At 53.9% G+C, this 13,281-nt stretch overlaps 1 protein-coding gene across 1 annotated transcript in view; it reads right to left on the bottom strand.

Annotated features, from left to right (window-relative positions):
* LOC105418337 (pleckstrin homology domain-containing family G member 2-like) overlaps nucleotides 1–13,281 on the bottom strand; it is a 27,478-nt gene extending 14,197 nt beyond the window's left edge. The window contains exons 1-3 of the mRNA XM_029844119.1: nucleotides 13,107–13,281; nucleotides 9,748–9,825; nucleotides 1,706–2,235 (exon numbers count right to left, since the gene is read on the bottom strand). Coding sequence (XP_029699979.1) covers nucleotides 1,706–2,235; nucleotides 9,748–9,796 — 579 coding nt within the window. The 5' untranslated portion in view covers nucleotides 9,797–9,825; nucleotides 13,107–13,281. The remainder of the gene's footprint in view (nucleotides 1–1,705; nucleotides 2,236–9,747; nucleotides 9,826–13,106) is intronic.

Raw genomic sequence — 13,281 nt, 5'->3', positions numbered from 1 at the left:
CCTCTCCTCTCCTCCCCTCCTCTCCTCTCCTCTCCTCTCCCCTCCCCCTCCCCTCCTCTCCTCCCCTCCCCCTCCCTCCTCCTCTCCTCTCCTCTCCCCTCCCCTCCCCTCCCCTCCTCTCCTCTCCTCTCCTCTCCCCTCCCCTCCCCTCCTCTCCTCTCCTCCCCTCCCCTCCCCTCCTCTCCTCTCCTCCTCTCCTCTCTCTCCTCCCCTCTCCTCTCCCCTCCTCCTCTCCTCTCCTCTCCTCTCCTCTCCTCTCCTCTCCTCTCCTCTCCTCTCCTCTCCTCTCCTCTCCCCTCCTCTCCTCTCCTCCCCTCATCTCCTCTCCTCTCCTCTCCTCCTCCTCTCCCTCCCTCCCTCCCCTCCCCTCCCCTCCCTCCTCTCCCTCCTCTCCTCTCCTCTCTCTCCTCTCCTCTCCTCTCCTCTCCTCTCTCCTCCTCCCCTCCCCTCCTCTCCTCCCCTCCCCTCTCCTCTCCTCTCCTCTCCTCTCCTCTCCTCTCCTCTCCTCTCCTCTCCTCTCCTCTCCCCTCCTCTCCTCTCCTCTCTCCTCCTCTCCTCTCCTCCCCTCCTCTCCTCTCCTCTCCTCTCCTCTCCTCCTCCCCCTTCCTCACCTCCTCCCCTCACTCTTCACTCCTGTTATGATGTTTCCATGGTAACCAGCAAGGCTGACGACTCAACTCACCAAAAACAGCCTCAACACCAGCAAACAGGAGTTTCTCAGACACACACACCACACGTACACAACACACGTACACACACGTACACACACACGTACACACACACACACGTACACACACGTGCACACACACATACGGTCGATTCATGGATCAGATTCTCAGTGAGTGATGTCATCATGTAGCTTTGATCGAAACCAGACTTCACTGAAAAAACACACACAAACGAAGAAGACTGACAACCACAAACACACTCACACACACGCACACACACACACACACACACACACACATATTTAAAGATACAAAGTTTCTACTTAAAGAGAGGTGTAATCATGACGATGACATCATGTGTGCGTGTGTGCATGCATGGGTGTACACGTGTGTGAGTGTGTGTGTGTGTGTATTTGTGTGTGTGTGTGTGTGTGTGAGTGTAGAACAGCTGTTGAAGGTAAACTGGCTCAGAGGCATTCACACCTGCTCAGTAAATCTAGCTTAACCCCCCCCAGATACACACACACACACACACAAACACTCTCTCTCACACACACACACACACACACACGCACTCTCTCTCTCTCACACACACACACGCACACACACACACACACACACGCACTCTCTCTCTCTCACACACACACACACACACTCAACCAGCCAATCAGCTTGGACGACTGATTTTTCGACCAAAGCATCAAAGACAACGGCGGAATGTTGAGCTCAGGAACCAGAACCCACCTGGACCAGGACCCGCCTGGACCAGGACCCGCCTGGACCAGAACCAGCCTGGACCAAAACCCGCCTGGACCAGGACCCGCCTGGACCAGAACCAGCCTGGACCAGAACCCACCTGGACCAGGACCCGCCTGGACCAGAACCAGCCTGGACCAAAACCCGCCTGGACCAGGACCCGCCTGGACCAGAACCAGCCTGGACCAGAACCCGCCTGGACTAGAAGCCGCCTGGACCAGGACCCGCCTGGACCAGGACCCTGTTTGGACTGTGGGCAGTGATGACCTCATCAGTCGTACCTCCACGATGCTCTTCAGGTCCCGGACGTAGGCTTGCTCCGTCTCTACGATCTCCAGCACCACCCGCTCCAGGCGCGACAGTTGCCGTGGCGAGGCCGCGGCGGCGCCCGCCACATCAGCAGGGTGGCCGCGAGGGGGTGGAGCTCCACCTCCTGCCATGGTCGCATAGACTCCGCCTGCTGTCCCGACAGGAAGTGCTCCTCCCTCAAGCGGTGTCAGGTCCAGACTGATATCGGAACTGTTCCTCTTCGGGGTGGATGACAGGGCCCCGTAGGAGGGCAGGGCCCCGTAGGAGGGCAGGGCCCCGTAGGGCAGCGAGGAGGACGAGGAGCAGGACGAGGACGAGGAGTGGGACGTGTCCTGCAAGGAGACGGATGAGGTGGACGAGGACAGGGACAGGGAGGCGGGACGTTCGCCATCCGAGCAGACCGTGTTGACAGAAGTGCAGGAGGACGAGGCCCCTCGCTCGCCGGACGACATCATTCTACCGACGATCCCGGCCAGAGACGAGACGGACAGGGGACGTTTAGCTGCGGGGACACAGGACACAAGAGATCAGCCCCTTGGACGAGTCGCAAAAATGCAGAAGACACAACCAGCTAAGACGTGCCACGGGCGCTAACCTGCACCGGCTACGACAGCAACCTTTTCAACTCTAATTTAAAATCCTATTCTAAGACCACTTCAGGCGCAGTGGGAACTTTTAGTTGCTCCTCTAGTCAAGCTAACATGGACAGTTACAGACATCCACTGTTCGGCTAATGCTGAATTTAAAAAAGTATCAACTGAACTGTGGAAATCTGCCAACTCACAGACAAGAAAGAAAACACAAGTGGGGAGATTTATGACTTTTACACACACACACACACACACACACACACACACACACACACACACAAGCTGGTTAAAATAAACTGTCTGTGTTGATGAGTCCACAGCAGCCAGGATCCTACCTGCCAGTCACGCCAACGTCCTCAGCAGCTTTGCTAATTGAAAGCAAACAGGAAGTGAAAAGCTAACCGGAACTTCAGCTCTGCTTTGGATTCTGACTAACATCACAAACGTGTCTGAGGCCTCTGCGCTACACAACCCAGACGTTTCATGCTACTAAAAGTGTGATTTGAACATCTGCAGCTGCTAACACAGCAAACAGGAAGTGTGTTTAGCGGAGCATCAGGCCACGCTTCACCACCGCTAACGTTGCTAACCACTGACAGATCTGAGCCACTTCCTGTTGTGCTGCTTCAGCAGTGTGAGGCTAGCACCTGTCGTAGCGGCTACCATCTCACAGCACTCGTGGTTCCAGTCCTGCTCAGGTCAGAAATCACCTGGAAATATCTGCTCCCAAATTGGTGTTGAAGACAGAACGTTTTTGGACGTGTCCAACGTCCCGCCGTCATAAAATACCTTCACTCAGATTCACAGCCGTAATAACACCTTTTGCTTGTGTCGTGACTTCACAAGCCCTTTGATCTAATCATTTCCAGGTTCCACTGACAGAAACACACCTGTTGGACTGACAGACGCCACCTGCCAAAGTCTTTAGACGCCATTAGTGGGAGAATTCCAGACATCCTGGCAGGAGGAAATTCCGACTGTTAAACCAGAGCATTTTCCTGCCTGGTTTGTTCCTGATATTTCAGCTTCATACAGGTTGCAACAGCTGCCTAAAGTGCTCGTACGTGTGCGTGTGCGTGTGCGTGTGGCGTGTGCGTGTGCGTCCACACGGTCGAGGGTCGTCCACATGCATCAGCACACCGATGAGTGTGGTGTTCATCAGGAACTCTGCCGCGTTCTGGACCCCCAACATCACGGAACCACTGAGTGAGGAGCCCTGGAGATGTGTCGCGGCCTTCATCACGGATGGATGGGCGATGTTAGCATCACCGTTAGCCTCCTCACCCCCGTTAGCCTCCTCACCCCTGTTAGCCTCCTCACCCCCGTTAGCCTCCTCACCCCTGTTAGCCTCCTCACCCCCTTTAGCTTCCTCACCCCCATTAGCTTCCTCACCCCCATTAGCTTCCTCATCACACCGTTAGCCTCCTCACCCCCCGTTAGCCTCCTCACCCCGGTTAGCCTCCTCACCCCCGTTAGCCTCCTCACCCCCATTAGCTTCCTCACCCCCATTAGCCTCCTCACCCCCATTAGCTTCCTCATCATTGATAGCTCTCCCTCCCTCTCTCTCCCTCTCTCTCTCTCCCTCTCCCTCCCTCTCTCTCCCTCTCTCTCTCTCCCTCTCTCTCTCTCCCTTTCCCTCCCTCTCTCTCCCTCCCTCTCTCTCTCTCCCTCTCTCCCTTTCCCTCCCTCTCTCTCCCTCTCTCTCTCTCCCTTTCCCTCCCTCTCTCTCCCTCTCTCTCCCTCCCTCTCTCTCTCCCTTTCCCTCCCTCTCTCTCCCTCTCTCTACCTCTCTCTCTCTCCCTTTCTCTCCCTCCCTCTCTCTCCCTCCTCCCTCTCTCTCTCTCCCTCTCTCTCCCTTTCCTCCCTCTCTCTCCCTCCCTCCCTCCCTCTCTCTCCCCCCTCTCTCTCTACCTCCCTCTCCCTTCCCATCTCTCTCTCCCTCTCTCTCTCCCTCCCTCTCTCTCCCTTTCCCTCCCTCCCTCCCTCTCTCTCTCTCTCTCTCACATCCTGACTGTTTGCTGCTGTTGTCATCTGAGAACTGAAGCATGTGTGAATGCCATGGCTAAATAAGGTCCGAACTGCTGTTCAGTCTGTGTGTGTGTGTGTGTGTGTGTGTGTGTGTGTGTGTGTGTGTGTGTGTGTGTGTGTGTGTGTGTGTGTGTGTTTAATCACATCAGATGTTTGAGACAAAATACTAGATGATGCATTTTGAGTTTTAGAACGTAGAAGTTTGATTTGGCCAGGATGAGGAGATGTCCTGTTCCTCATGTGTGAGTGTGGCTGGTTCCTCGTGTGTGAGTGTGGCTGGATCCTCATGTGTGAGTGTGGCTGGTTCCTCGTGTGTGAGTGTGGCTGGATCCTCGTGTGTGAGTGTGGCTGGATCCTCGTGTGTGAGTGTGGCTGGATCCTCATGTGTGAGTGTGGCTGGATCCTCGTGTTGTGGCTGGTTCCTCGTGTGTGAGTGTGGCTGGTTCCTCACGTGTGAGTGTGGCTGGTTCCTCGTGTGTGAGTGTGGCTGGATCCTCGTGTGTGAGTGTGGCTGGTTCCTCGTGTGTGAGTGTGGCTGGATCCTCGTGTGTGAGTGTGGCTGGATCCTCGTGTGTGAGTGTGGCTGGATCCTCGTGTGTGAGTGTGGCTGGTTCCTCGTGTGTGAGTGTGGCTGGATCCTCGTGTGTGAGTGTGGCTGGATCCTCGTGTGTGAGTGTGGCTGGTTCCTCGTGTGTGAGTGTGGCTGGATCCTCGTGTGTGAGTGTGGCTGGATCCTCGTGTGTGAGTGTGGCTGGTTCCTCCTGTTGTGGCTGGTTCCTCGTGTGTGAGTGTGGCTGGTTCCTCACGTGTGAGTGTGGCTGGTTCCTCGTGTGTGAGTGTTGCTGGTTCCTCGTGTGTGAGTGTGGCTGGTTCCTCGTGTGTGAGTGTGGCTGGTTCCTCATGTGTGAGTGTGGCTGGTTCCTCACGTGTGAGTGTGGCTGGTTCCTCACGTGTGAGTGTGGCTGGTTCCTCACGTGTGAGTGTTGCTGGTTCCTCGTGTGTGAGTGTTGCTGAGTGTGGCTGGTTCCTCATGTGTGAGTGTGGCTGGTTCCTCGTGTGTGAGTGTTGCTGAGTGTGGCTGGTTCCTCATGTGTGAGTGTGGCTGGTTCCTCGTGTGTGAGTGTTGCTGAGTGTGGCTGGTTCCTCGTGTGTGAGTGTTGCTGAGTGTGGCTGGTTCCTCATGTGTGAGTGTGGCTGGTTCCTCATGTGTGAGTGTGGCTGGTTCCTCATGTGTGAGTGTGGCTGGTTCCTCGTGTGTGAGTGTTGCTGAGTGTGGCTGGTTCCTCATGTGTGAGTGTGGCTGGTTCCTCGTGTTGTGGCTGGTTCCTCGTGTGTGAGTGTGGCTGGTTCCTCACGTGTGAGTGTGGCTGGTTCCTCGTGTGTGAGTGTTGCTGAGTGTGGCTGGTTCCTCATGTGTGAGTGTGGCTGGTTCCTCACATGTGAGTGTGGCTGGATCCTCGTGTGTGAGTGTGGCTGGATCCTCACGTGTGAGTGTGGCTGGATCCTCACGTGTGAGTGTGGCTGGTTCCTCACGTGTGAGTGTGGCTGGATCCTCACGTGTGAGTGTTGCTGGATCCTCACGTGTGAGTGTGGCTGGATCCTCACGTGTGAGTGTGGCTGGTTCCTCACGTGTGAGTGTGGCTGGATCCTCACGTGTGAGTGTGGCTGGTTCCTCGTGTGTGAGTGTGGCTGGATCCTCCCGTGTGAGTGTGGCTGGTTCCTCATGTGTGAGTGTGGCTGGATCCTCACGTGTGAGTGTTGCTGGATCCTCACGTGTGAGTGTGGCTGGATCCTCACGTGTGAGTGTGGCTGGATCCTCACGTGTGAGTGTGGCTGGTTCCTCATGTGTGAGTGTTGCTGAGTGTGGCTGGTTCCTCATGTGTGAGTGTGGCTGGTTCCTCGTGTGTGAGTGTGGCTGGTTCCTCGTGTGTGAGTGTGGCTGGATCCTCATGTGTGAGTGTTGCTGAGTGTGGCTGGTTCCTCATGTGTGAGTGTGGCTGGTTCCTCATGTGTGAGTGTGGCTGGTTCCTCATGTGTGAGTGTGGCTGGATCCTCACGTGTGAGTGTGGCTGGTTCCTCATGTGTGAGTGTTGCTGAGTGTGGCTGGTTCCTCATGTGTGAGTGTGGCTGGTTCCTCATGTGTGAGTGTGGCTGGTTCCTCATGTGTGAGTGTGGCTGGATCCTCACGTGTGAGTGTTGCTGGATCCTCACGTGTGAGTGTAGCTGGATCCTCACGTGTGAGTGTGGCTGGATCCTCACGTGTGAGTGTGGCTGGATCCTCACGTGTGAGTGTGGCTGGTTCCTCATGTGTGAGTGTGGCTGGATCCTCGTGTGTGAGTGTGGCTGGATCCTCGTGTGTGAGTGTGGCTGGTTCCTCGTGTGTGAGTGTGGCTGGATCCTCCCGTGTGAGTGTGGCTGGTTCCTCATGTGTGAGTGTGGCTGGAGAACATCTATGATCTCTTTGAACCTTCAAAAGCAACGCCGCCGTCCATCTTTGTGTTCTAACATCATAAATTCTGACAAGAACATGAACGTCTAAGTGAGGTTACGTAACAGTTTAGGAAGAGAATTCCACAATCCTCCCTCGGAACGACGTCAACACACAAAGGTCACTCGGTTCACTCACTAAGATGTCGGCACAGGCTGGGAATGGTGGAATTCCCCGTTAAAGTGGGAGCGTCCAGCAGATTCCAGCGTTGCTGATGACAGTAATAACGCTGCTCCTTGCTGTTATTATGTCACGTGATGATGTCATCACAAATGTGTGCACGGACCTCACGGACGGAGACCAGTTCTACCTGGGTCGGGGGTCAGAACATGGGTGAGAACCCTTCAGGTGGGTTCACTCAGACGGGCGGTGGGACTGGGCGGAGGAGCGGAGGCTTCCTGTTCCAGCCCTGAGGCCCTGGAAGGTGTCCTAGTAGGGGGGGCAGAACACCTTCAGAACACTGCCCAGGTACCCTTGAGCAAGGTACCCAACCCACCAACGCTCATATAGGTCCCTGTGATGAACTGGGGCCTCACCCATTGTGACCCCTCACATGACCATGCCCCCCAGGACCAACTGCCCTCCGGTCACCAGGAGTTACACTGTTGCCATGGAGACAGCGTCACATGTCCCGACAGGAACAATGTTACCTAGGGACAAGGGATGTGCAGTTCTGCCCCCCCCAGAGGTCGACTGTAGCGTGTTGAAGGACCTGTAGCACGGTGGAATGGTTGCCATGGCGAAGCTCAGCAGGGCGGGTCCAAACAAGCAGCCAATCAGAGAAGAGAACAATACTGTGGTTTTCCTTTGTTTCACTCTGGTGGCCTCCTCTTCCTTTTCCGCTCCTTTCTATTCTATCTCTCTCTCTATCTCTCTCTTTATCTCTCTATCTCTCTATCTTTCTTTTTCTTGGGCGTTCTCTCCATTTTCTGCCTCATTCAATTCTATAGTTGCACTCAGGAGGTCATTGGAGTTGATTTATGGTTTCAGAGTGTGTGAGAGTGTGTGAGAGTGTGTGTGAGTGTGAGTGTGTGTGAGAGTGTGAGTGGGTGAGTGAGAGTGTGTGAGGGTGTGAGTGTGAGTGGGTGAGTGTGAGTGGGTGAGTGAGAGTGTGTGTGAGTGTGAGTGTGTGAGTGTGAGTGGGTGAGTGGGGTGAGTGTGTGAGTGTGTGTGAGAGTGTGAGTGGGTGAGTGAGAGTGTGTGAGTGTGAGTGGGTGAGTGGGTGAGTGTGTGTGAGAGTGTGAGTGGGTGAGTGAGAGTGTGTGAGTGTGGTGAGTGTGAGTGGGTGAGTGTGAGTGGGTGAGTGAGAGTGTGTGTGAGAGTGTGAGTGTGTGTGAGTGTGAGTGGGTGAGTGTGTGTGAGTGTGTGAGTGTGAGTGGGTGAGTGGGTAAGTGAGAGTGTGTGTGTGCGCGTGCAGGTGCGTGTGTGCGTAGACGTGTGTGTGTTTGCCAGTGTGTGAGTGTGAGTGGGTGAGTGTGAGTGGGTGAGTGAGAGTGTGTGTGAGAGTGTGAGTGTGTGTGAGTGGGTGAGTGTGTGTGAGTGTGTGAGTGGGTGAGTGGGTGAGTGAGAGTGTGTGAGTGAGAGTGAGAGTGTGTGTGAGTGTGAGTGGGTGAGTGTGAGTGGGTGAGTGGGTGAGTGAGAGTGTGTGTGTGAGAGTGAGAGTGTGTGTGAGTGTGTGAGTGAGAGTGAGAGTGTGTGTGAGTGGGTGTGTGAGTGTGTGGGTGTGTGTGTGAGTGAGAGTGTGTGTGAGTGGGTGTGTGAGTGTGTGTGTGTGTGTGTGTGTGTGAGTGTGAGTGGGTGAGTGTGAGTGGGTGAGTGTGAGTGTGTGAGTGTGAGTGGGTAAGTGGGTGAGTGTGTGTGAGAGTGTGAGTGGGTGAGTGTGTGTGAGAGTGTGAGTGGGTGAGTGAGAGTGTGTGAGTGTGTGAGTGTGAGTGGGTGAGTGTGAGTGGGGTGAGTGAGAGTGTGTGTGAGAGTGTGAGTGGTGAGTGGGTGAGTGTGTGAGTGTGAGTGGGTGAGTGGTGAGTGAGAGTGTGTGAGTGAGAGTGAGAGTGTGTGTGAGTGGGTGAGTGAGAGTGTGTGTGAGTGTGAGTGGGTGAGTGGGTGAGTGAGAGTGTGTGTGTGAGAGTGAGAGTGTGTGTGAGTGTGTGAGTGAGAGTGAGAGTGTGTGTGAGTGGGTGTGTGAGTGTGTGGGTGTGTGTGTGAGTGAGAGTGTGTGTGAGTGTGAGTGGGTGTGTGAGTGTGTGTGTGTGTGAGTGTGTGAGTGAGAGTGAGAGTGTGTGTGAGTGGGTGTGTGAGTGTGTGGGTGTGTGTGTGAGTGAGAGTGTGTGTGAGTGTGAGTGGGTGAGTGGGGTGAGTGAGAGTGTGTGTGTGAGAGTGAGAGTGTGTGTGAGTGTGTGAGTGAGAGTGAGAGTGTGTGTGAGTGGGTGTGTGAGTGTGTGGGTGTGTGTGTGAGTGAGAGTGTGTGTGAGTGTGAGTGGGTGTGTGAGTGTGTGTGTGTGTGAGTGTGAGTGGGTGAGTGTGAGTAAGAGTGAGTGGGTGTGTGAGTGGGTGAGTGAGAGTGTGTGTGTGTGCGCGTGCAGGTGCGTGTGTGCGTAGACGTGTGTGTGTTTGCCAGTGTGTGTGTGTGTGCACATGACTAAAGTAATTCTATTTGGATAGATGTATATTAACCTTACATTCGACCTTCCTCAACAGTCATAAAGTGTGTGTCAGGTTTGGGGGGCGGAGCCTCCACCAGGACACGTGGGAGGCAGCAGGTGAGATCCAAACCTCCAGCTGGAAGTGGCGGGCAGCAGGCTCCGCCCACCACCTCACACACCCGACTGACCTCACATTGTTGGCATGAATCTAATCCACGTTGAGAATTTGGCCAATGAGCCGCCGGTTTGACGCGAGTCCCGCCTTTTACCTGGGCTGCTGGCTGATCTGTCCCTGCTGCGCCGGGAGCCCTCTGGCATGGTGCGATGATGTCACAGGAAGTAGAAACCTGGAGGTGAAACGGCGACGAAAGCGGTCAGTCATTGAAGAGCAGCGAAACGGTCCAACGGGCGATCGCAGAGAAGAAGACGGAGAAAGAGAAGAATCCGTCCTGCTGGAAGCAGTGAGGACATGTGTGATGATTGGCTGGAGGACAAGAATGTGTGTGTGTGTGTGTGTGTGTGTGTGTGTGTGTGTGTGTGTGTGTGTGTGTGTGTGTGTGTACAGTAACGGTGACCCAGTTGTCTCTGCAGCTGTCTGCAGAGCGGCTGAGAGCGGGGGGGGGCAATGTTTGAGCAGGGGTGTGTGTGTGTGTGTGTGTGTGTGTGTGTGTGTGTGTGTGTGAGGGGTGAGGCAGTAACCTGACCCATGAGCAAGACCTCGCTCACACACCTTCCAGACTCGGAGCCTCCAGCTTGTCTCAGTTTCCTGAGACGAACCTGAAATTAACTTTGATCCCTAAAACGAAGCAGCTTTTGAGCAAAGTTCTCGCTGGCCTAATTATGGGATGGCGCTGTGACCTTGCCTGGCAACAGCACCCCATCTCTGGTCTGAAGGCAGCACATACGTGAAGCGTGTCAGGCCCCAGATCAGGGGGAGGTGCTCAGGTAGGAGAACAGGCCCCAGATCAGGGGGAGGTGCTCAGGTAGGAGAACAGGCCCCAGATCAGGGGGAGGTGCTCAGGTAGGAGAACAGGCCCCAGATCAGGGGGAGGTGCTCAGGTAGGAGAACAGGCCCCAGATCAGGGGGAGGTGCTCAGGTAGGAGAACAGGCCCCAGATCAGGGGGAGGTGCTCAGGTAGGAGAACAGGCCCCAGATCAGGGGGAGGTGCTCAGGTAGGAGAACAGGCCCCAGATCAGGGGGAGGTGCTCAGGTAGGAGAACAGGCCCCAGATCAGGGGGAGGTGCTCAGGTAGGAGAACAGGCCCCAGATCAGGGGGAGCTTTATAACCAGGTGCTCCAGGTTGGCCCCGCCCTCCTGGAGACCTGCGAACAGCCCTCAGCTCAGGGGGGGGGCATCACACTCACCGACTGGGGACCGTTTCTATACCAACGCCTGATGACTGAATCGCTACGTAGCAGAGAATGCTACATTTGCTAATGTGCTAATGTGACAAGTGACCGACAGCAGCAGCACGGTGCAGCGTGCACGGGAAAAGTCTGGGTTTTCCAGGGACGTCCATATTCCCACCGACTTTAGGTTTGGAACAAAGCAACATTTATTTATTTCTATTATTTCTTATTGTATTATTATTCTTAGACTTTTATTAGTGATTTCTGCTCTACGAGGACATTTTTGTGGGACTATGGAGTTAATTCGGACATTTTGAAACAGAGGAAAAAGTTATTTAAGTATGTTTCATCCAAACTTTAGAATAATCAAGTTTGTTTCTAAAAGAAAAACAACTTTGTTTTCTTCTGTGGAATAAAAAAATAATGCAATGATTCCAAAAATGGTCTTCATGGGTATTGATGAGCAGCCAAGTCCTTATTTTAAAAATACATTTTAAAATGTCCCCGTCGGTCACATGACCTCTCTGGAAACAAGATTCCAGAGCCACAACTCACGAAACATCACATTATGTAGGCCGAGTACGCCGTGTGTGGTCCTGTCCCTATATGCACACACGCACACACACACACGCACACACACACACACACACACACACACACACACACACACTTGTTGTGAATATAACTGTCAGTCTCAGTGTCATCAGTGTGTGTTCAAAGCCATAAACACAATGGAAACAGCAGGTCAACAGCTCGTAGCTGTGTGTGTGTGTGTGTGTGTGTGTGTGTGTGTGTGTGTGTGTGTGTGTGCATTCTCATCATGATTCAGTGCTCCTCAGTCATTCCAACCTCTCTAAAAAACTCATAGATTGGAAAATGCCCCCCCCCCCCCCCCACACACACACACACACACACTCCCTCTGGCTCTGGCTCCAACCTGAGACCAACACGGTTCTGTTGACACCATGATGGTGCCACTTCCTGTGGGAGCTCAGTGTGTCCGGGTCGCTCCCTCGTGATCAGAGGCTTCAGCCTCGTGTCAGAGCTCAGCTGGGAATCACACCGACTGTCACATGTCAACTTTGTTGCCAAGGCAACATTATCAACATTATCCCTTCACAACCTTGAACTGGACTGTTGCTGCTAGCATTGATGCTATCCTACAGCTGCTAGCTCCAGATGCCAGAGTGTCATGGGTTCAGTCCCCTGGTCGGTGTCCTTGACTGTTGCTTCTCATTTGTGTCTTTATTGGACCAGAACCACTGTAAATCCCTCTGATCCAGCCAATGGAAGAGGATGCTAAAGATAGCTTTAGCTTTTGACTCATTCTTACAGGAGCATTAACACACATTTGGGCGACAGTCTGTGTTTAGTCACGGCACAGCTGGATGGTGGATTCAGCACAATGTTCTCATTCTTCCGACGTCCCACTCATGAAGGGGTCGCTGAACACCCCACATGTTCAGCATCGTCTTCCTGTCTGATCTTTCACAATAAAATCTGAGCTCTCTTTCTCTGCGGCGCCGCCTACAGGCAGAAATGCGCGTGGCGGCGCCCAGAAGACCAATCAGGGCCATCGCTTCCACGTCATGATCAATAATCCAGAGTGAAGATCAGATGTTTTTACTGTAGCGCATCTGCAGGAGCCGCCGCCATTATCCATTATCCATTATCCATTATTCATTATTCAATATTCAATATTCAATATTCAATATTCATTATCCACTATTCAATATTCATTATCCATTAGTTTAATCTGTCGCTGAACACCAAAAAGGGCGAAAAACGGAGGAATGAAGGAAATAAACGTGTCCGAATGAAGCAGCGCCGCAATACTGGACTGTTTCTTTGTGAACTGACTGGAGGACAACAGTAACTGCGCGTGAACAACCCCAACAACCATGTCGAAAGCACGCGCATTGCCAATCATTCTTTATGCAGCCCAGGAGCTTCGGCACGGACCGACGTGCTGGACCGAGACTTTATTCTTGGACCACCAAACTAAGGTGTTTCCGTGTGGAAGTGTCGGTACCTCGGAGCCTGGAGGGACGGGACGGGAGTCATGAAGGTCCGGCGGCCGCCCAACAGCGCACCTCCCGCGGGGAGCTTCTCTCAGGTTCTCTGCTTTTCCTGCTGCTCTTGCGGCCTCTCTGGACTCATTGGACCGAACCTTCGGAACCACAGCCTCACGCGCACGAGCACTCAATAATATTCCCGACAGTTGTGGGGCTCACAGCTCCGGTTCCTTCAGTAACCGACTTGGCGAAGTTTTACGCACCGGAGCGAGTAAAGAATCCATCCAGCAGAGCCAAGGTCGACGATCCGGTTCGGTGACGTCACGGTTGACCAGGGAGGTGGGGAGGAGGAAGACGAAAGTTCCGGAGCGACAGAGAGACAAGTTACCCGGTCCAAAAAAATCCGATGGTCTGCAGATGAACAAGGAGAAAGATCGA

This window comes from Takifugu rubripes, chromosome 11 (genome assembly GCF_901000725.2).
Source record: "Takifugu rubripes chromosome 11, fTakRub1.2, whole genome shotgun sequence".
In the NCBI taxonomy this organism is placed as follows: Eukaryota; Metazoa; Chordata; class Actinopteri; order Tetraodontiformes; family Tetraodontidae; genus Takifugu; species Takifugu rubripes.
This window is presented reverse-complemented; position numbering and strand designations above follow the sequence as displayed.